The sequence below is a fragment of the Temnothorax curvispinosus genome, unplaced genomic scaffold (assembly GCF_003070985.1).
Source record: "Temnothorax curvispinosus isolate PA1 unplaced genomic scaffold, ASM307098v1 QBEX01007504.1, whole genome shotgun sequence".
NCBI classification, from domain to species: Eukaryota; Metazoa; Arthropoda; class Insecta; order Hymenoptera; family Formicidae; genus Temnothorax; species Temnothorax curvispinosus.
In genome coordinates this window covers 23,602-46,436 of record NW_020217284.1, presented here as the reverse complement: position 1 = coordinate 46,436, position 22,835 = coordinate 23,602, and the positions used below count along the sequence as shown (strand labels likewise).

Sequence of the window (22,835 nt, the reverse complement as noted above, 5' to 3'; positions counted from 1 at the left end):
CGAGATATAGATATAGTACATAGACCGCAGCAACCCTATTGGTTCTTTATCTCGCTATTCCTGCGCGTTTCCGTAGCTCGTGCATTCGTGAACATATGAAATAATATCTCGGAAAGAGATTTGAAGACTTAAAAAATTTCAAAATAGAACAGTGATCGTGAAAAAAGTTAGGAAAAAATAAATTATGATGCATTCGAAAAGGTTTATTTATCAAATATTAATTATAAAAAAAAATTATTCTACCTGAATTGATTCTCAGAGTAAAAGGAATTCTTGAAGTTTTAACGTCTAAATTTATAATTCTCTAAATAATTATATACACTCTAAATAATTATCTACATATATATACTGGACAAATCGTTGCTTTCAAATTCATCATTGAGACGTCATTTACGTTCAACATCTTTAGTTTTTGAGTCTTTGTTGCTGTGTTCACAACTCATGTCACTGTTCGTAAAATATGTGATCATCCGATGCGTGTCTATCGTGTCAGAAACACGTCATCCACGAATTTACGCGAATTTACGCGGTTGTCAAATCGAGCCATTCAGAAAAAATGTAAAAAAGGTTTTTTCAAACAAATTCTTTTGAAATATTTGAGCAATATTATTATTGAATGGGCTATCTAGACTTACATATACGGATTCCAGCATGAAACAATAATTTATTAGATGTTATCTAATTTGATGGAAGCTACTTTCTGATAAAACCTTTTCTCTCAAAAACTTATATTTCTTATATTAGTCTTTGTGCAAACATTTCTACAAAATTTATTATAACGCATTCCAAATCATGTTTAAATGAGCATATTTTAAATGAAAGAAATTTTTAGCACAATAAATTGCCAATTTTCAGAACTGTCCCTTACACAATTGTTTCTTATAATAATTATTTGTAACAATTATTATAAAAAATAAATATATAGCTTTGTTTGTTTGAAATGTCCCACCCAGAAAAATTTTAAAAGTTCTGTTTCATTTATGAAATGCCGACAAATGTGCCCAAATCTCTGTACAACTTACATAACAAACCATACCGAATCGAGTTAAAGAACGCATTTCTCTTACTGTTCGCAAATTTCCGAGTATGTACCAGAAATGGATAAGAGAATCAAGCTACTGCAATATGCATCCGGAGCGCAGGACGTATTGTAATGGTCCGCATTTCGCGAAGCAGCAGCCAGGGCTATTCGAGGGCGCCGTTTATCGGCTCCCGTCATCCCCGCGGCATTAGCGGTATTACATGTACGATTATGGGATTATATGTTATTGACAATGAATTGGGTCACTTCATGGTCGTCGATGCCCGATTTATTCGCGTCGAAACGCGCGTTCGCGATTCGCGGTACCGTGAAACGCGATCTTCTCGTCGAAACGGCACGGTAAATGGATGAATTGGTCGCGTTGCTAAACTTACGTCGGTGAATTAATTCGCCGGTTACGCGGTTATGTTTCTGAAATTGCGTGAGGCAACAGTTGTGCTTGGGTATAATCGAAGGATTGGGTGCAGTAGCATGGTAATCCGAAATAGAGGAATATTACAGTGGGGAAGCACTATGAAAGGTTTGTCAATCGTTAATAAAGTCTCATATTTTTTTCTTACGCGATATTTATATAAATTTACTTTTTAATCTATCGCTCTTAAAAATTTCTCGTTATCTGGAAAATAATTGCATATAGTGGATAAAACCATTTCTAGTTGCATATAATAGTAATTTTTTCTTATATAAATATCGCAATTTCATAAATATGGTGATATTATATGATTTTGCAATTTTGAAAAACTTGCGATATAAACGTTATATCTATTTAAATGGAGTATCGTTCTTTGAATGTCTTGTGTCTTGAGGCAGTTATCGCTTTGCTTATCGCTCGAATCGCTCTTAATACAATCGCCGCGATTACGCGAAAAGGAGCGGATGTTTAAGAATTTTCCCTGTGCGTGATTTATCGTGCAAAATCCGCGAGAAACGTCCTGGCCGGGAAATAATGTTACGACTGTGTGCCACGGTGGACGTATCCACCTCTGGACAGTGCTATAAATCGTTCCGCACCCATAAAAGACTAACTCCTCGTTTATCATGCGCTTTTCTGTCTGGTATCTCCGGCCGCGGAGAAATATCTCTCGCTATACGAGAATACGAGAGCGTACGAAGGGAATCTGAAATTGTAAGATCCGCGTCATTCTTACGACACACGTGAAAGCTACTTCCTCCGCTAGGATGCTATATTCTTCCCTTATGTACAAACTGCTCGACCATTAGTATCAAGGATTGATGGTTTCATTATGGAGCTACGGAATCTAAAACGTTTGCGCGGATCCCAAGCCACGTTTATTGATATCAAAATAAAATAAAATTTACTTGAGATTTACTTGAAGTATAAGGCTTTGTTATCTATTTTGTCGAAAAAGATTTATATATATATTTAATATTAATTATTAAGGTTTATTATATTCACTATGTTTATCATTAATCTCAAATGTCAGAGCAATTATGTCAGAAAAGAGTAGAAATCAGATCGCTACATTTAGTTATTAAATTGTGTATTACATCGTATAGTCCTCCCCCCCGTGCTTCAGCCATAATTTGTACTGCATTTCTGCCATAAACAAATGTGTGTAAGCGAAAATTACAAAGACTTTCTTCCCAGCAGATCACAAAACTATAGCTATGGCAATGCAAAGCCATGGGAATTACGATGCTACCGGAAATTACACTGTCACGTAGAAAGAATTACGCTCTCTGTAAAATTATTGTCGTTCACTGGTACTGAGACTCGTGTAAACATCTGAGGTGGTTCGACGCGGCAACAGTTATAAATGAAGGCTTTGATGATACATAAAATAGTCCAGGATTGGAACAAGATTAAAATAGCGTGTTTTGCCTGCATGGAGATTAAGTCATAAAATAGCATGACAATTATATGTTTCTGTATCTTTATTTCCAAAGGTTTACACATTTTTCCTCCATTTGTCCAATATATTCTGCATAATATTATACAGACAAAATAAAATTAACTGAATTGACATTCTCAGGTAAATTAAAAGAGTATAAAGCAACATTTTATTAATGCTAGGTGAAATTATTCACATCGGAGATTATATGTACATATATGTATACTCCTATACATACTAGAAAAAAAGAGAGAAAAAGAGAGAGAATATCTCACATAGTATTATCATTCCTAAATTAATTTAGATTTCAGTTAATCAGTCATAAAATGCACATTTAAAACACGCATAAAACGAAACAAAGCACATAACCGCAACTTTCAGGCACTATGCATGCTAAGACTTGAATAATGCGTCTGCTGAAATAAAATTCATTTGAAATTGCTCGAAAAATAGGATCTCGTTATCTATTTATGTTATTGAAGCTCTTTTGTGTAGCGAGAAGGAGGTTCCTCCCTACATCTTCTGCGGCACATTCTGCAGAAAAATGGTTGTGCGAAAACGAGCGCTGGCACATGTACGCACCAACCATAAATCGCGCGACACACGTAAATGCTGTGTTCACTTCATTTTTCATGTACCACAGTCTCTGGAGCGAAGCGAATAAACACAGACGCATCGCTATATATGAGGCTGGCTCTCATAGGCAGGACTGCATGAAATGTTGCGAAAAAATGTATTTTGACTGCAGAATACTAAATGTAAGCTGCAGAATAGTCTAAGGGACGTGTTTTAGGCATAAAATATAAGACGCTATGGAAAATGCGGTTCTAAGTGCAAAAAGATAATTATTTTGATTTTTTTACCGATTATTATACAAAATGCGAAATTTATTATATAAAATAGTTTTAAATTTGATAATTAATATTTTTTTAAGTTTCGGAAAAGAAAAATATTTATATTATTTCAGATATACATATATAATATATATACCAATTATAGATGTGTCGAATAGTTTAAAGTATTGCATTTTTATTAAATTTGTACAATCCTCATTTTAAATGACTTAATATTTTAACATAATCTTCAATACATTTTTAAAAAATGTATTTGCCGAATGCGTGAGCATTTTCTTCGAACGTGCTCACTCAGTCTTTCGTAAAGTCTGTTGGATACGAGCTCTTTGATCGGCCTGCCTACCAAGTTCGTTAAGTTCGTGCGTAATTTACATACGTGATTAAAATCGGTCTGATTACGAGATGCTGCCAGCTCGTTTCCGCAGGCCAACTCGTTCCTTTGTGATGTCTCATAAATGTAATTCAGCAGAGCTCTACCGAGCGATTTGAATATAAATTTTTTGTCGAGCCAATGTAATTTCTCTCATTAGTTATTACTGCGCGATTAGTTTAGAGCGTGCAATTTGAATTTAGCTTTCGAATAAGCAAAATAAAATACGTAAAGCGAACGAGAAGTATGAATTACGCAAACCACGGAAATATACTAAACATTGCATACTTTGCGATATTATAGTTTCACTGATAAACGCGCAGATCCTTTTACGTTTGTTAATATTTTATGTAAATAAGTTAAAGATAATAATTTTCAAGAGGAAGAAAAACATTTTCTTGATTTCTCTCTCTCTCTCTCTCTCTCTTTCTCTGTCTAGTTTTTTAATTTTATATATGATTATAATTGTTCATCAAATATAAATCTAAAATTTTTGCAATTATTAGTAGAGCAAGCTAATCACTAGTTATGACTACTAGAATACACAATGAGCTTAATTTTTTAAATACTTGCTAATAATTGCGTTTGCTGCTTTGTTACAAACTTGCTATTTTTTCAACGTCTAAAGCATAATGTATTAACACAGGACATGATGAATTTAAAGGAATGCGCGCGCGAGAATTAGATGAGTGCGTGGTGTACCGATACTATAACGTTTCCAGTGGATGTGCGAACCCATCCCCCCCAAGCTGGCGTGTGTAATTTACATGCATAATTGAAGCGGGAGGGGGCTTCGTTACGAAACCGCCGCCGTTGCCCCTCTTGCGCAGCCTGTTGATTACTCCGCGATTCTCTCGCACTCGTCGCCCCTAATTAGTAGTCGAAATAACGCCCCGGCTGGTCCCCGTGACTGACTCGTGTTTGTAGCCTCGGGGTGTTACCCATATCCGTTAATTATCCGCGTTGCTGCTCGTCCGGTGCGTTCGTTGTTGCATTCACGGCGACTGGATGTATTAACCATCTATATTGTCATATATTTTTTTCTTGTAAACGGAAATTCACGATAATTGATTGTTAAATTAATTACTAACTACGTAGTAAATTGACCTACACACTCGTGGATCGATAACAATTATTTCGGAAATAGCATCTTTTAATTAAAAAAAAAAATATATTGAGAATAATATACGGAATTCATCTCGCATCTATAAGTATATATATTTATGCAGCGAGGAGTTGGTAAGGAGATCGTAAATATCGTTACAAAATTCATAAAAATGACGCTTATGTGGCTAGTCACAGTTCACATTACTGAGGAATTAAACGTATATTTTGACGATCGCTTCTACTTTTGACTATAACATAATTTTTGCTTAGCAACTTAGATATTTTATTACGATTTATTTGAAGTAAAGTAAGGTAGATATCTTCATAAAACATTGAATTAACTAGTGTCATGAAAGAATCGATACACTTGTTTCGCGTTTTTCAAAGTTGATATTGCAATTTGAAAATCGATCTGCTAAAACAAAGTTTATGGCGTCATAAATGCCTTCTCACTTGAAGAGAGCCGTGTCCGAGTAGAATAATAAATAGTATTATTTGATCTATTTATTATTTTACTCGGACGCGGCTTTCTTCAGGTGGGAAGGCATTATAATAACGTCGTCTGTACACATGCATTATTTTTTCAAACTTGTGTATTATTTTTCAATTCTACTATGGTGACAGAGTGTGTAGATCTTTAAAGAAACCGCCGAAATTTTTCTCGGTCCTTTAAAAATCGCGAAAGAATCACACAGGTTGTGGTTCATGCGTGATGTTATCATTCAATTATGAGATTCAACCGTCGTATAGCAAAGAAGTAGGTACAGGTAGCAAAAAAGTACGGAATAGACAGTGGGAAGCGAAATGACGAGCGAATTTTTCCTGCACTCTTTTGCTTTTTCTTTTTGATTGGTAAAAAATTACATAGATAATTTTTGAAAATGTAAAATAGATCAGCCCAGAGAGAGAAGTTATAAATCTGATTGATTACGATATTAAGAATACAGTTTTGTTATTAAATTTTGCTAATCAAATGTAGAATTAATATCTCTTGAAGCAAAGATTGATATAAAGTAACATGAAAAATATAAGTTTTTAATTTAATAATCATTCTTTTGCCAACGCAATTTATATGTATATCTCGTCATGTTAACGAGTGCTCTAATGTATGCGTTTTATACTAAACATTTTTCAAACGCAAACAAGATGAAAGAGATATAAAGGCCGGTTAGTTAAAGTATGCAGGATTTAAGTGATAATCTCCCCTTCCACTTTTACGTTGTGCAACTACCGGGTGGGTATGCGGTAACCTCATCATTCATGGCAAGGTATACGGGTCCGCCGTGTGAGACAATATCGCGCAACTTCAGCCATTAACGATATAAACAGTTATGCGACATTAAAGGAAATGACTTCGTGAATGCAGATAGGCGAATGCGTTGCGTACGCGTGCGATAGTTATGCGGTAGAATGACTGATAACGCCGCGTAACGTATATACATTCGTGCGGAATCATGCATGCTGAAACGAGGCAATCTCCCGCGTAATTAAGCCGTGAGTATTCGCGCTACGTGTATGGTGCTCACGCAAAAAATTATGTTTTCCTCGCGCGACGGTCGTACGAATTCTGGTACTTTCTCTTGTACCGTCGATTTGATACCAAAGTAGGCAAATTGAAGGGTTCATTCTGATAATGGAATCAACTGATCTTTCAAGAAGTAGAAAAAATTAATCCATTTACATAATTTTAATTAATTTTTTTTTAAATTTAATCTTGAGATAATTAATGTACAAATAAATTCTACAAAAATTAACTTAAGTAAATTAGATAAAATTAAATAAATAATTAGATAAATTTCTAAACTGTGAAAACAGTCGCTCCACCGTTTAAAATTTTCAAAGCATTTTAAATTGTTCCTTGAACGAAAGTCTGTATTTCTTGTAGAATTTTCAATTCAACTTCTCTCGAAAAAAAGTCACTTACGTCGTTTCTACAGTGTTCAGTTGTAAAAACAGGAGAACGTGGATTGCAAACACGTCGCGCAGAACGATAATCCGGAAATGCTCTCGGATGGCCAGCGTACCTGGGGCCCGGCCCGACCAGGGTTATTTCCGTCGGTTTAGCCGCGAAACCAAACAAGGGGGTGAATGGTGGGAACGAGTCGGTGAACGGTAAACATCGCCCCGATCGTCGGGACACGGGTCAGAGTCGCGTGTGACCGAGCTACCGTATTTCCGAAAAGGCTATTTGCGTTACTCTCTACCCTTTTCGCTCACGGTCCCAGTCTCACTACGCCCTCTCGCTCTCTCCAGCTCTTATCTTTTAGCCTCCGTCGGCGAAAGGTTTTTCGAGATGTTTGTTTAAAGGGTTCCCCCTGAACACTTTGGCGAGGCTCATGCTAATGCAATATTCGGGGAGTATATAGCCGCAGGTTATCCTAATTAAAATCTCTAGGTATTTAACCTCTTTGCCGCTGTCTACTCCGATGGCGGTCTACCCCCCGGGATCTTGTTCATATACGTGTTTCCTTGTACGAGGTTTTATAATAGCGTAACTAGACGAAAACATGCCAGGCAGCTCTGATGAAAATATCTATCGAAGAACTGATTAGTGTATATAATTGATATTTTTCAATGCGGGCAGATGATATGTGACAACATTTCCCCATTTTTAATATTTACTGTTCTAATAGTAGATTGCCGATAATGTGTTGTGAGCATAATTATGCATGTCATGTGAAGTATCGAGTATCGGTTTGTTCAAAATTGGGAATGATAGTTCATACACTTGCTTGTCAACATTGTAATATTTATAACATAATAGCGCTATTTGTCCGTAATTTGTTGCAAAAGGTAAGACCACCGTGGTTTTCAATAAAGTCGAGTTATTTATTCTCGATGGTGTTGCCTTATTTTTGTCGGCCTTTCTCACTTGTTGCTACAGAGAATATTTTACTTGAGACCTGCATTGAATCGTTACACGGTACCATGATTATATTTAACGCAAAGGTTTCCAAGTTGTGAAATTCTTGAGTAATGATAAAAAAATGATGATTTATTTCGAAAGTAAAAAAAAAAAAAAAAAAAATTGACTCTAAATTTCGCAGAAAACGCTATATGTTCACTTTCTACCAATTTCAGGGTATCGTATACAAAAAATACGACAGATAAATAAGCGTAAAATAAAAATTTGAGACATTTGTCGCGTTTATATTATGGTGAGTAGACATAGCGATCACATGTCGCTAACATCGAAGGCTACTCTCACTATGGAGTCGTGCTGGTTTCAATTCTTGGTAAATACGGTGCTTTAATCGAGCACTGGAAACACAATCTGTGTGGTCAGGCATCGCAATGGGTACAATCCATAGTAAACCGCTGTGCCAATGGTGCTCGGCTCATATATATTGTGTACATTGTGCACAATCGTGAATAGTTACGTCTTCTATTATGAATAAAAAAGTTGATTTTACCTTAAATTTTGAGAATTATTAATACGAGGGTCGATATACGAAAGTAATGCCTCCCAATTTTTTTCTTTCGAATCTGGCGCCATAGAAAATTTTGCGTTTTACTGAGGGTGCGATTCATTTGGCACTCCAAACACTCTTGCTGGAAACATTTTATCCTTGTTATTTATCAAATGTTAAACAAGGACAAAATAATACTCTGAAGCGTTTAAAGCGTCTAGTGGATCACACCCTGAGTTGTTACTTGAAGTCTCTAGTTGCATTATGTTGAGTGGTGTTGTGATCAGTTACGTTGTGTCACACGAACAGTTAAAACTGATGCGTGTTTTAGATACGCGTAACAGACAAGGGCGGTGCTTGAATTTCTTACCGTGGATTTTTGGAAGAGAAACAATCTAGTCTAATAAAAAGAATGATTAAGCTAATGAAAGAATATATCAAAAATTAATAATAATAGATATTATTTTGCTGAGTTCAACTCTTGAAGCTGTAAGTGCGCGAAAATTTTACGTTGTTTCCTCAGTATATTTATTCACAATTTGTACAGGATTCATTATTATATGCATCTAGTGTTGAAACGCATCTCAATAAAATTATATTTAATAAAATTAATCGTTGAAACATAGAATTAAACATTCCGTAATATAGTATTAAATATTTATAAATATATTTTTGTGCGCTCGTGTAAAAAACGTAATATTAGATTTGTGAAATTATTTATTGCGTGTCGGATTAATTAATGCCCCAATAATAATTGCGACATCCTGCGCCCTTGGAGCTACATGGTCGATGCTGAGCTGGGAATGCACGCGCACGATACGTCACGCGATGTAAATAATCGCACAGAACGTACCGCCGTCACGCGCGTCAGCGCAAATAATTACGATTGTTACAAAACGGACGCGCTGCTGAGTGAAAATGTAATTTCGCAGTTTGCGATGAAGGGAATCACTGTTGTTATTCGCAAAGCATCACTTTTCATTGATCGTTTTGACCAATTTGTTGCCGATTTGTCCTTATAAGAATTTGGTTAGATATTTGTTTTTAAGAATACAAAACCCCGAAAAATAGGAATAAATGATTGAAAAAATATAGAAACATTTTTTGTTATTAATCTATTTTTACTTACTATTTTTATTCTTCTTTTTTTCCTTCATATTTTTCTCATATAAAAAGATCTGTTATTACATTATTTTTAGCAAGAGAAAAAGAAGTGGACATTTTTTCCCAAAAGAAAAATAACTCAGCTGTCTCTTAAAAGGTTAATATGTGTCTTTCGATTTTACGATATTCATCAATAATTATGTTATAGGTAATTGGCATCTTCGAAGAAAAATAACATTATTTATACACCGAAAGAGTATTATAATTAAATCTGTATTTCCACTACGTTTCTCGCTAATTACAGATAACCATCAGTTATTAGTCCAATTCCAACTGAAATTCTTCATAAGAAGAATGTTTGTTTATAGAGGGTTAAAACAATAGCTTTATCTCTCTCTTTTTCTCTCTCTCTCTCTCTCTTTCTCTCTTTTTATTTAACTATGTACTCTCTTTTCGCACCGATTAATATCATTTTTTGATTATATGAAAGTATGAGAATATAAAGTTTCATTTTCCGATCCTCTTTCTTTCGTTGAAAGCGACTGGGGAGTAAACAACTCTGTTTAATCCCGAGACGGGATTCTTATCGCTTCTTTTATACATACTTTGTAGATCTCGTTAGCGCTCTCTACGCTCTACGTACTTTTTCAACTACTTACTATTTAACGGAGCATTTTTTAATTTAGCGAGCGCACACGGAGCGCCCGCGGATGAAACACTCTGCGTGGATATTAAAATTCCTTCGAGATTCTTTCCAACTTTACCGCTCTTTCTTGGAAAAAAAAGCTTCATTGAGAAGTAGTTTAACATTCTTCGACAGTAAGCAGCGGCTACCTATACATGTTTATGGACTCTACGCATCCCTCTGTACCTTTTTGCGCAAATAAATGTTATAGCAGTTATTTATGTGCAAGGATCGTCACTTAACTATTGGTCTATATATCGTAGCTATAATTCTCAAAACGTTGAGTAAAAATCGTATCGCATGCTATGGGAGAGTTTCTAATTTTTTAAATTCTATATTGCTAATATAATTGTTAAGTATTAAAAGATGAAATTTAAACCAATACCTTAAGCAGTTAAATAACATTTTGTTATTTTTAACCATGTATGTCGAAATTCATTATTTTTAATACGAAACAGTATTATTTTAACTCCATTGATTCAATTAAATTAAGCATCGTTTTAGTTAAATTAACCACATATTGAATAGGAACAATGGCGACCTACAAAAAAAAATGATAATTAAAAATGACTCCAATTGAGTATAATTTTACACCACGAATTTAACAGTGATGTTGAGTAATAACTATTTTTCTAAAGAAAACAAAATTATAAAATTAAAAATATATTTTTAATAGATATAGGTATATTTCTAATACAGTAGAAGAGTAGAAGATAGTTGCTTTACTTTAATATTAACAATGTAACTAAAATATTAGGTTTACGTTTCTCGATCAGTTTTAAAAAATAAACTCGAGAAATGTATGGCTACATAATTTCAATTGATATCACGACTTAGAAATGTAAAAAATATATAATAAGATAATGTAGGAATTAATGAAGATAAAAGATAAGAGCTTAATATCACGCATATATATTTAATATTAAATTCGCATACCTATATATTAACAGAATGTAATTTTAAAGATTTTAGATTGATCTCAGCAAAACTCACTCTTTCAAGAAATTTAAAGTAATTATAACAGCTTTTGCGCGTAATCTTATCTTCTTAATCTTGAGCTTGGAAAATTTGACTTTGAATATACATTTAAAGAAGATTTTAGTTTCTGCTGATTGAGACATGCAGTGAAATACGTTGTTTTTCAACGCGAACATACGCATACGTATGTACAAGTGCGAAGTACACTCTGCTATTCCGCGTTTAGAGCCGCGGGGTTTTTCTCTTTTCTTTTCTAACGAAAAACAGGTAGAGTAATCGACTGAATCAAAAGCTTCTCTGAATGGGAAGGAAACGGATCTACGCGTATTCACGCAAACTCGTACACGTATTCGTGAAAGTGAGAGGAACGTGACGGGAACAGCGGCGGCGGGAAAGTGCAGGAAATCGTGCTGTTTCGATGCCATTTCCATGGAAATTGAGTACTTCGAGAGGGCCCGCCGGGCTCTCCGGTCGCTTTTCGACGTCTCGATCCGCGGCTCGCTATGGAACACGGAAAAAACGAGAAAGAGAACGAATTATCAGACTCCAATAGCAAGAGAAAAAGCAACCGAAAGATTGGCTCACTATTTTGCGGCAAACTAAGAAATTAAAAAGTACAGACAATGCAAAACAGTGTAAAATGTTAGTACATATATGTATATAAATATGTATATGCATACATACATATCTATATACATATATGCACACGCGTACATACTAATTTTTTAGCTTGCTTCAAAATAATATGCCGATCTTTTTCCAATCACTATAAGTCACAATTTCCAAATTATAATTTTTTTAATTATTTAAATTATAAAGTATAATAAGGAAAATATGTTTCTAATTTATATAATTTCAAGTAGAATGTTGCCGAGATATTAAATTGTCTGAAATTTAACTTTAGATATTAAAAAAATTAAACATGAGAATATAAAATAAAGACAGCTGCTATGTTTTGAAAGCTACAAGATGATTTTGAATATACATATTCCACTATAAATTCTTTAATTAACTCAATACAAACTTTTTTTGACAATGGAAGATATCGCGATAATTTTTTTGACTTATTTTATACAATATACATGGTTGTTATCTTATATTAATTTGTTTTATTACTACATTAGATTCCTAATTATGATTTTTTCGTTTAATAAACACGAAAGCACTACCGCCGACGGAACATATTTGGCATTGCCTGGGAGAAAAGAAATAACCAACGCAAGCGATAATCGGGAACAAACGCTGCGAAAAATCAAAACGAAGATACCGAAGCGTAAATTGAAACATATGCAGCTACGGTCGTTTTGAAATAATTACGAACAACGCCGGCGGCGTTTGTTTCAAACAAAAAAAGCGTATACAGCGCGTACTATTTTTTTGTTTTTATCAAAAAACCGAAATATTTAGTTTTTGCAACCAATAATTTTTGTTGAGTTTGCGATAGCATATACCACGCCTAAAATACCACAGTCGCCATTTTACGATATATTGGTTTTAGTACCTACTGCTGAAATCTTTTACTGCGAAAAAAGATGTTTTAATTCTTGACTTGCTCCATATCTATCTACATCCTTATACATATATCTTTCAGATATCATTAATTTGGATCAATATAGTTTTCAAAAGGCGCTATATATTGAGTTGCGAATTTTTTAAAAATCATGTTACATAGATGGAATAAGATGGAATAATACACTGAGAAAAAAAAATCGTAGATTCAAAGAAATATTATTTGATTCAACTAAATGCAGCGGTCACGGGCTGTCAAGCTAACATTTGTTAATTCAAAAAATATTATATTTAAATAGATTCAGAATTTCTTGATATTACTCACGTATATTTGATTTAAATATATTAATATTTGCATTAAACAAATCACTACAACTAAACGAGTTTAGTCAAATGTACAACATTTTTTTCTCAGTGTAGCGTATAATTCCGAGAGAGGCTATTTCAAAAATATCGTAACATATCGAGCAATGAAATGCAACTCGAATTCGACGAGACCGACAAAATGATTTTACTGACCAATTGCCATGCACAAGCGTGCGCGTACGTGTGTATGTATGTGCATTTTCAATGGATCACATGCGATAGCTCTCTTTGAGCTTGCAATCTCTTTCATTTAGGCTGTTTTACTGGTCTCGATTTTTTTTAGTCCTTTTAACGCTGATATTCCTTTGGTGCGATTTTGCGCGATCGCGCATCAATAATATTGAAATTTGTCGAGAAATACGATCGAAGTGAGCAATGAAAAGTCACTTCTCGATCGAGACTATCGAGAGTCATTGATTAAATACAAAAGGAATATGATACTTAAAGTTCCAATCATTTACTTGTTGACTTCGCACGAAACGCACATTCAAATAGACCACTGAACCACTTTACAAATTGAAGCTCTCTTAAAATTTGGTTGGAGGTAATCTTGCTATTATTATAAATTTGGCGTGTTCTCAATTACGCTTCCTTTTGCGTACGTTAAAAAAATGTAAATAATTTTTTATCGTTACCTTTGCTTCAAATGGTTGCTTTCTCATACTTTATAATGACGTACAGAATTCTTTCTCGTGGATCCCTTTCGAATGGCGATAGTTCGAGAGAAAATCGCGAATAGGCAGGCATGTAGAACGCTGCGACCGATCGGCTTTTATCCCGCGAAAACGCTTATCCGATAACTATTGTTTGCACGCTTCCATTTACGAGGTGAATTTTCCATGCCGCGGTCTGTGCCGTTTATCGGCCGTAACCATCGCCGGTGCCGTCTAATAAATATCACTGGTCGAGCGATTTTATTTTAGTACCTCTAACGTTTTCTCTCCTTCAACGTGATCGGCGTTATCGACCACACCAGCATGACCGCCGCGAGCTTAATTGGCCAACTTTCCAAAATCAGCGAAATTTAAGTATAGTGTAATCAACGATATTATATATCTTTCAGCAATTTGTTCAAATGCGTTTAAATAAAATAAAAGATATATTGGTTGTTATACCAATCTCATGATGTCAATATTATATTAATATATCTTATTTTACCATCTCAACATTTCTTCGGCGACTTAGGCTGCGTTCCACTTATCGCTCACAACGCTCGCGAGCATCATTTCGTCCTTGGTTAACATTTGACAAACAACAAGGATGAAATAATTTCACGAGCGTTGGGAGCGATAAGTGGAACACACCCTTAGATTAAAAAAGACAGTTTAATTATTAATATTAGTATTACATTAAAATTTATATTCTATAAAGAGAAATAATAATAATATAGGTACTGCAGAATTGTATCAGACCACCCATCTCACCTAATTTTTTCGTAAACGCGAAGTGAGAGGAAATTGGGGAGAAATGTTAAGTCCCATATCCTATCCGAAGTATCGAATGAAGATATTTTTGTTTTCCGGAACTAACCGGAAGTAGTGGCTATTGCGGTCAACTTTAAAATTTTAAATGGAAACATATGTTGTATAGGATATTGTTGAATAGATTTTAAAAAAGAAACATCTTTTATTTGAACATAATTGCGATATCACCAACCGTTGAGGAGAAACAATTGGTATAAACTAAATGGTAATAATGTAATAATAATGATCGTATTTGAAACGAGAAGTATTACTTTTATTAAGCCTTACAAATGTTCAATGTGCCTTCCGTCTTGATTTAAGCAAAGACGGATTTTATATCTCGGACGGATTTGGGAAGTATGCCGGTCGCTAAGTGATGCAAAAGTCTTTCGAGCTAATAATAGATAACATCAGAGACAGAATCCGCCTTTGTTTAAATCAAGTCCGATTTATCTTTTTCAACTTTTTCAAGATTTATCCAACGATACCTTGCATGATATATGTTTCCATTTAAAATTTTAAAGTTGTCCGCAGTAGCCACTATTCTCGGTCAGTTCCAGCAAACAAAAATACCTTCATTCGGATAGAATATAGAACTATTTCTTCCCAATTTTCTCTCATCTCGCGTTTACGAAAAAATCGGGTGGGATGGGTAATCTGATACAATATGTATACATTTATATGCTATTATGTTAAAAAAAAAAAAATTATTACGATTGTCAATCAAACAAAATTATCTTAAGCAAGAATTTAAATAAAAATATCCATAAATATCAAGCGATAAAACTGTGAGTAACAATTTAACGAAAAGATGCTCGAATGCCTTACATATCAATAGAGATACAATACTTTTTATAGAGAAAATATGATGTACGTATGTTGGCCAGTCGCGAATATTTGTTAAAGAGTCAAAGCCGTTGACAAACTGCAATATATAGGGAAGATATGCAACAAGATCATCGTAAGAAAACAGAAGGCGCATAGAACAGAGAGGGAAATAAGAAGAAAATTTTCAGCACCAAGAAGGGAGCTTTATTTTACCTTCGTATGTAAACGAATACGAAAATTCATGTTTGAGAAAATTGAAATTCGGCCCTTTTCTTCACCGCGAAGAATATCGCGAGTTTGAAAATCGACAGAGTATCCGGGGATATCGGTCATATTGTTGTCGTCGCGTTTTTGAATTGTGTTTCTCGAAAAATATCAATCTATAATCTTCTAAAGTCAATTTTTTGGTTCGTGGAAAATGGACTTAAGACCAGGTATCTGTTACGGCATGATATTATTTGAAATTATTCGCAGTATTAAAAAGATAGATATATCGATACTGACTGTTCGCCTCAGCACGGTCCTGACGGTCTCCACGTCCTGTCGTGTGGGCCAACGAGCGTAGACAACGCCACTGAGCAGGACGACGAACACTCCGATCCAGATAGTCCATGCCAGGACATTGCGCGTTCTCGCGAGCAGTTTACGCGCCGTCCTCGTCGAGATCACTTCCTGCGTCGGTATCTCCAGCTTCTGCGCCCGCCTCAATATGTCTTGGAGTCGCTTCTTGGCCTGCTCCACGTCCGGCACCCCCATCGTTTTTAGCCTTATCTTTAACCACTCGTTTCTCACCACGTCGATCCGAGTCCCGTAGGATCCCGCGTCCTCGCGCGTAGAGCAGCTGCCGTAGGCTCACGATGGAGACATTAAGGGTTGACGGGATTGCAGAGTTGTCTCATATAGAGTCCTTGTCGTCGTCGTAATGGCGCGTTCTCGATTTTCTGCAAAATTCATCCCATACCCTGAATTTTTGTATTCTGAGGATTGCTCCTACTTTTGGAATATGCGAAAAGTGTGTCGTAACCTTGCTCGTCCGCGAAGTACCCCTTGGCATGTAACTTTTCTGATTTCTCTGATAACTTTGCATTCGCAGAATTATCTTTATACTATGAGATACTGATATATCTTCCTTCAATATTTATTTAATATAAAATTTATTAAACTTAGAAGAAGACAGACTTAATAGTTTCTACTTGCTAATTCCGAACTGCGTAATCTCACTCAGTAGATATATGTGAACGATTTAATATTAAACGAATTGGCACTTACTCTCCCTACAAAGGAAGAATTTGAAAATACTAACTTGTTTGCGGCTGCCTTCGTTTCTCGTGCGTCTCCCGATTCCAACGTAATCGATTCTGGAATTATTCCCGCCGCACCACGGTAATTACCTAATAATTCCGGGATCGATTTCCCTTCCTCTCTCTATCTCGGCAGGAATGATGCACGCGGAAACTTGTCCCTAATTTCCTCCCATGTGAAAGTTCGACCTAGTTTTGCTACAAGCTTCAGGATTATAAAGGCTCGCACACGTGTCAGGCACGCTAACGATTTGACGCGCATCACAGTTAATAAGTTTCTTTCAAGAAGTCTCATCTTTAATTATTTATAAAACTATATAACGAAAAAGGGAGAGCGATTTAGTGTGAATGAGAATGCGAAATTAAAACCGAAGATTTTTCTAAGATGTAATTTGTTACATCGAGTGCCACAATTTCATATAATTTCTTTTATTTTTAGGTATTTTATTTTTGGGAAATAATTAATTTGAGTTTTCTGGTTATAATTCAATTAAACGGATTATCTTTTCATGACTTCTTCATGTATAACATTAATTTGTTTCCATTATTTATTAATATTCTTCGAATAAAAATCGATAATCGAGTTTATGTTAAAACTTCCGTTAAAATACAATTTATTCGTAATAAGAATTCGAAGAGAACATTACATTTATCTGTATTATAGATTGTTTAAAAGTAATTCTAATATTTGTATATTGCTATTATTATTTTTTTTACATTATTCTCTATTATTTAATATTAGTTCTTTTTATATTAGTTCTATTTGTTCCAAACTTAATTTCTCTATTGTTTGCAAAGTATCTATCATCGAGAATTTTATCTCTTCATCAAGTCTCGTAACTTTTCGCCTTCTCTGAATTATATTCAGACTCTATTCTACGATTGAATGAGATCGTTTTTCGGGTATCTCGAGAGTTTCCGGTCGGGAGAGTTCCTTCGTTAGTTTCTTATAAATTTTCCAAACGGATATTCCGGCCGTTGGCCAGATTATGTTACGACGTAGCCAAAAAAATCTTTTGTGAATCTCCCGAGAAAACTTTCACGCCCCCTTGGCCGCGTCTCGAGGACGACACGGAGGCTGAAAGAGAGTGGTTTATCTTCCGAAAGAAGTTTCCGCGTGTATGAGGGGAGGAAATACCCTTTCGATCAAACCACGACGAGCCGCGAGAAAGCACCGTGCCAGTGATTCTCCATCATCTTCCTCTTCGCCAAGACGTCGATCATTTATCACATGCGCGTTCAACATTAATCAGCTGCTTTTGTACCGGCAGAGGAATCTCCAGAATTCATGATACTAATATAGGAATTCGACTAGACTCGAAATTAACCGCTAAGCGTCTGAAATTGCGAATCTTTTATGATTATAAATTCTGCTTGTGTATAGCAAAAGATTTATTAATAACATTCTTGATAAGTTGAATGTCAAGATTCTTCTCTCAAAGAGTACAATTTAATAAAAAATTAAAATATAAATATATAGTAAGATTTAATTTTCAATTAGTTCTGAATAAACTTAAAAATTTTATTACAATGAATTAATTTAAAATTTAAATTAATTCAATACAATTACAAAATGTTCAATATTTTGAATATTAATAGTCTTTAAGAAATGCTGAACTTTTTTTAGATTGTTATTTAGAAAATATCAATTTTATACTTTTCAAAATAGATATTTTATGAATATCATTTATAGTGTGCATTGTTTCCCAACTATTTCTGCAATACCTTAGAGAATGTTGTTTCAGAAACTTCGACAGTATCCTATTCCATTCTAAATACAATTACAATATAGAGACTTGCAATAGTAGCGATAGCATCGTGTTTCGAGCCATCGAATTGATGTTTTCGATACTCGGCCCAATTCCCCTCTTTGCAGCACAATGAGTTTCCACATTCGCGTTTGTGGACAACAAACTACGCTACTTGTTAAAATTGTCTTGTCTTTTTTACGTTTATTTCTTATTTTCTTTCCTATTTCGACTTCTCTCGAGTTTTCTTTAATTTCACTTGACTCTATATAGTTTCACTTAAAACGATTGGAAAGAAATTCCTTTGCGAATTAACAATTGCAAGAAATACTTGACAAATTATTAATAATTTGTAAATTGTATATAATTTACAAATTAACCTTATTTAAACAGACTTTTAATAGCCAATCAAAAAATCTAAAAAATGGTCAATAAAATTTTGGTTTAGAAAAAATTGTCCTTGAGTCAGTTTGGTCAAATTGACCGTTACATGAGGAAAATTCTAACGCGTCGCAAATTCTCGCACGAGGACCCCGATGGGAGGGTTAATGTAAAATACAGAGAATTTATATGTATATACTCGGCGAGCAATAATACCGCGCAGTAAGCAGCGAATCCGTTTTGTGCTCTCGTGCGGAATAACTCATTTGACGTTAGCTAAACACGATGAACTCTATTCCGAGAAACGCGCGTAGGATATCGCTAGCTAACGTCTACGAGTCCGAGATTGTCTCGGCAAACACGCTCGCTAATTCATAATCTCTCCGGAGACCGTTCTGAAGATGGAGATGCGCCACACTCGATTACACCCGAGAATCCCTTCGCAGGGAATCCCATTCCGACGAAATTACAGAAATCTCTCACGATGAATAGGGAAAACGTGTTAATTAAGCTTAGTCGTTTGATATTTTGCGAAGAACATTTAAATGAAGCATACGTTCAAGCACAACAGATGTATACTATTATTATATGAAACGTGTTAGAAAAGTTGAAAATTCAAGATAAAGTTTTTAGATGAGTTTGATTTTTCTTTGATGAGAATATAACAATTATTGGTGCAAATATCGTAAAGCAACAAAGAATATCATTACATAGTGCAATATAACCAAACATTTGAATTAAATATAAACATTAATTACTTTATATAAAACCGATCGCAATTACAGATATTAATTAATTCAGATATATTTTTATCGTTCGCGTTTACAAGCGTTTGTCACGTTTTCTCTTTTTGTTTTAATTGCGATTCGAATAATGAGATCACCAAGTATCGGAACAAGTTCTATGTATGTATTCACGTCAGGATTTGTCAGAAATTATGTTGTAATGATATCGTGTTTCTAAAGTTCAGAGGGCAATCATATATGATTTGAAGTACGTCGTCCGACATCAAATCCTTCCGTCTAATTGCAGTGCTCTTAACTCAAAGACACAAGTTATTCAACCTAGAAATATCCTTCCCTACTGAACAAATTCGTTAAATTGAGAATTTCGAGTCTTATAAATTATTGTAGCACATATATTGTTCGCGTTAATTTATAAAAGAAATTTTGTTAAAATAGAATTCATTATTTTCAACAAAATAAACTTTCAGTTAATTAGAGAAAATACCACTTTTGGTCGGGCTGGATTTTGGTAGCTCAATAATAATATTTTTGTGTGAATTTGATATACTTTTTCCAAATCAGTAAACTTATACGCTCCGATTCGATTGTTTGTCTTAAAACATAGCTTTTTTGTCGGAACAGTAAATCCACATACTTAAATCGATTTAACTTATGATGCTGATAAATATCCTTTTTTTAAACCACTGTAAAGAATTTATTGAGGAAAAATATCGCCCCAACCAGTTTAAACCTGAATTTCTTTACAATCCGTAACGAGCTCTACCAATTCGACCCCACTGAGGCAAAATAAACTTTGCTCTATAACATATCTTTGCATAATATATAATTTATAATATATATCAGCATTAATAATCAAATCATGATCGGTTAATTAAATATGTTTGTAATTTTAATTAAAATTCTCACGATCGCACTGTTAAATATACTCTAACACGATTAATATTATATTATAATATCGTTCCTATCAAACATAGTAGGAATGCATTTCGAAATAAAAAACAAAAAAAAGCTTGTATTATTTTTCTTTAATCCTCACGCTACAAAAATGTTGATGTCTTACTTTGTTCCAATTTGTATTCAAAAATTAACTTACAAGATTTTTTACAATGATGAAATTGCTCGAAGTTAACACAAAAGTCCTCTCGATAAGATATTATTAATTCTTTACATTTACATTGTTTCATGCCATATTACTACGAATTCGACAATCGTTACAGTATCGTTTTTTATAAACGTTAGTTATAATTAACTGGAAGATATTTATTCAACTTACTGCTGTTTTAGAACGAATCGAGGAACCAGTTAAATTCCTGTTAACTCTAATAAGCTTATGAAAGTAGATTGTAGCGCAATATATAGTCGGTCAACATTTCCACTCTACTATTAGAAAGTAAAGTTGGAAAGTAGAACGTAAGCATTTCGTTTAGCCGATTAGATATCTTGTCACTGTCATTAAATACATTTATATGTACTGTATCATACTGCCGAAACGTGAAAACTTGCAATGGTTTCGATTGATCATTATTTTCGATATACGAGAAGTTACATCGGTACACATCCTGCCGATTTTAACCAATTTCATCTATGCGAATATAGCACTCACTCGTATCGCTAAAAATCTAATCGTTGTATAGGATTTCGGCTGGTCAACACTGGCAGTATATAGAACAATTAAATTTGTGCACATTCCGCCCGCTTTCGAGTAACTTCGCTGGTTCGTCGAACTCGTATCTCTCATTCTATATACTGCCTCATATTGCTGACAAACGAATTGGCAAGTGATTGCAGTAGAATTTTGACAGTACCTCGACCAACGTATTGCCCGGTAACATGTGACGATTAAATCGCTATACATTCCACTTGTGTTAGCCAATGTCATCGCCATCAATAAGCCATTCACTGATATTGCCACATATTGCTACAGTCATTTGGTCAACGTTACTAGACAATATGCGACTGCGTGATTAGTAGATACGATATTACTGGTCGACTAATTTTATCCTCATGAAATGTGTTATTCTCCTATCGAAAATAATTGGTGAAATAATAATTGCTAAAATTGTCATATCAATTCAACTAAAATCAACATTGTCAGGTGATATGCAATCGAATTGTCGTTCAAGTTGCTCAGCATCGCCGACGCGGAACAATTGGACCGACACATATTCCACACGCATTAAATTAGTTCTCTCGTCATCCGACCGAATGCATACGTATAGCTTTACACGCGATATCTGATGTGTGATGACACTTTTAATGAAATTTTATCGCCTGAAGCGACTTCTTGGGCGAGCAAGGTTTGACTTGACTGTGTTTTTGAGATCCTTACTGTGTATCGTCACTCCTCCCTCGGCGAGGACACTTTTACCCATCAGTGACGCCAGCGAGACCGATACACAGTCCCCGACTGGCATACGACACCCCACAACGTCTCGTGCACACGTGAGCTCAACTTCCGTATGGGACAGGTTTCTAGATCACGGCCGGCATTGTGGCGTTTATTTCCCGTCGGCGAAACAACCCGCGTTTGTGCTCTATCGAGTGGACGATGAAGACCGGAACGAAGGCGGAATACGTTTTCGCGAACGGCGGCCCGATTCCCCGGACGGGCGAGAACTGACCGGCCTCGCCGAGGGTAGCTACCCTTATAGATATACGACGATGGGGGCGCGCGCATGTGCCGCACCGGCGGTGATGCCGCGCCACGCTGCGGATCCAGCCGGCGCGGCGCGCTAAAGGGACACGTCGATTGGTCGGCCGAGAGGGGTGAGCGAGCAGCTACCAGGGGAGAAAGTCGGTCGCTCGGCCGGAAAGTGACAGTGATAAGAGCCCGTGCATGCCGGACGCGAGAGCGAAGCGCATAGATCTTCCGACGCCGTGAAGATGTTGATCGACATATTGTGCGAATTTATTCCGCGCGGGCACTATCTTTAGCTATACAAAATTGACGCTTGGTGGAAAATCGATTGATTTAATTAGATATCCAATTAAAATTGAAAACCGATTTGCATTAAATATAAAATTAGTTTATGAAAAATCTTTAAAAAATTTTATGAAATTTTATAATTATTCACTTATTATACTATTTTG

General features: G+C 35.2%; 1 protein-coding gene across 1 annotated transcript in view; it reads right to left on the bottom strand.

Moving 5' to 3' along the window:
- LOC112457093 overlaps positions 1 to 22,344 on the bottom strand; it is a 91,592-nt gene extending 69,248 nt beyond the window's left edge. The window contains exons 1-2 of the mRNA XM_025019977.1: positions 22,075 to 22,344; positions 16,074 to 16,510 (exon numbers count right to left, since the gene is read on the bottom strand). Coding sequence (XP_024875745.1) covers positions 16,074 to 16,325 — 252 coding nt within the window. The 5' untranslated portion in view covers positions 16,326 to 16,510; positions 22,075 to 22,344. The remainder of the gene's footprint in view (positions 1 to 16,073; positions 16,511 to 22,074) is intronic.
- Positions 22,345 to 22,835: the final 491 nt, after the last annotated feature.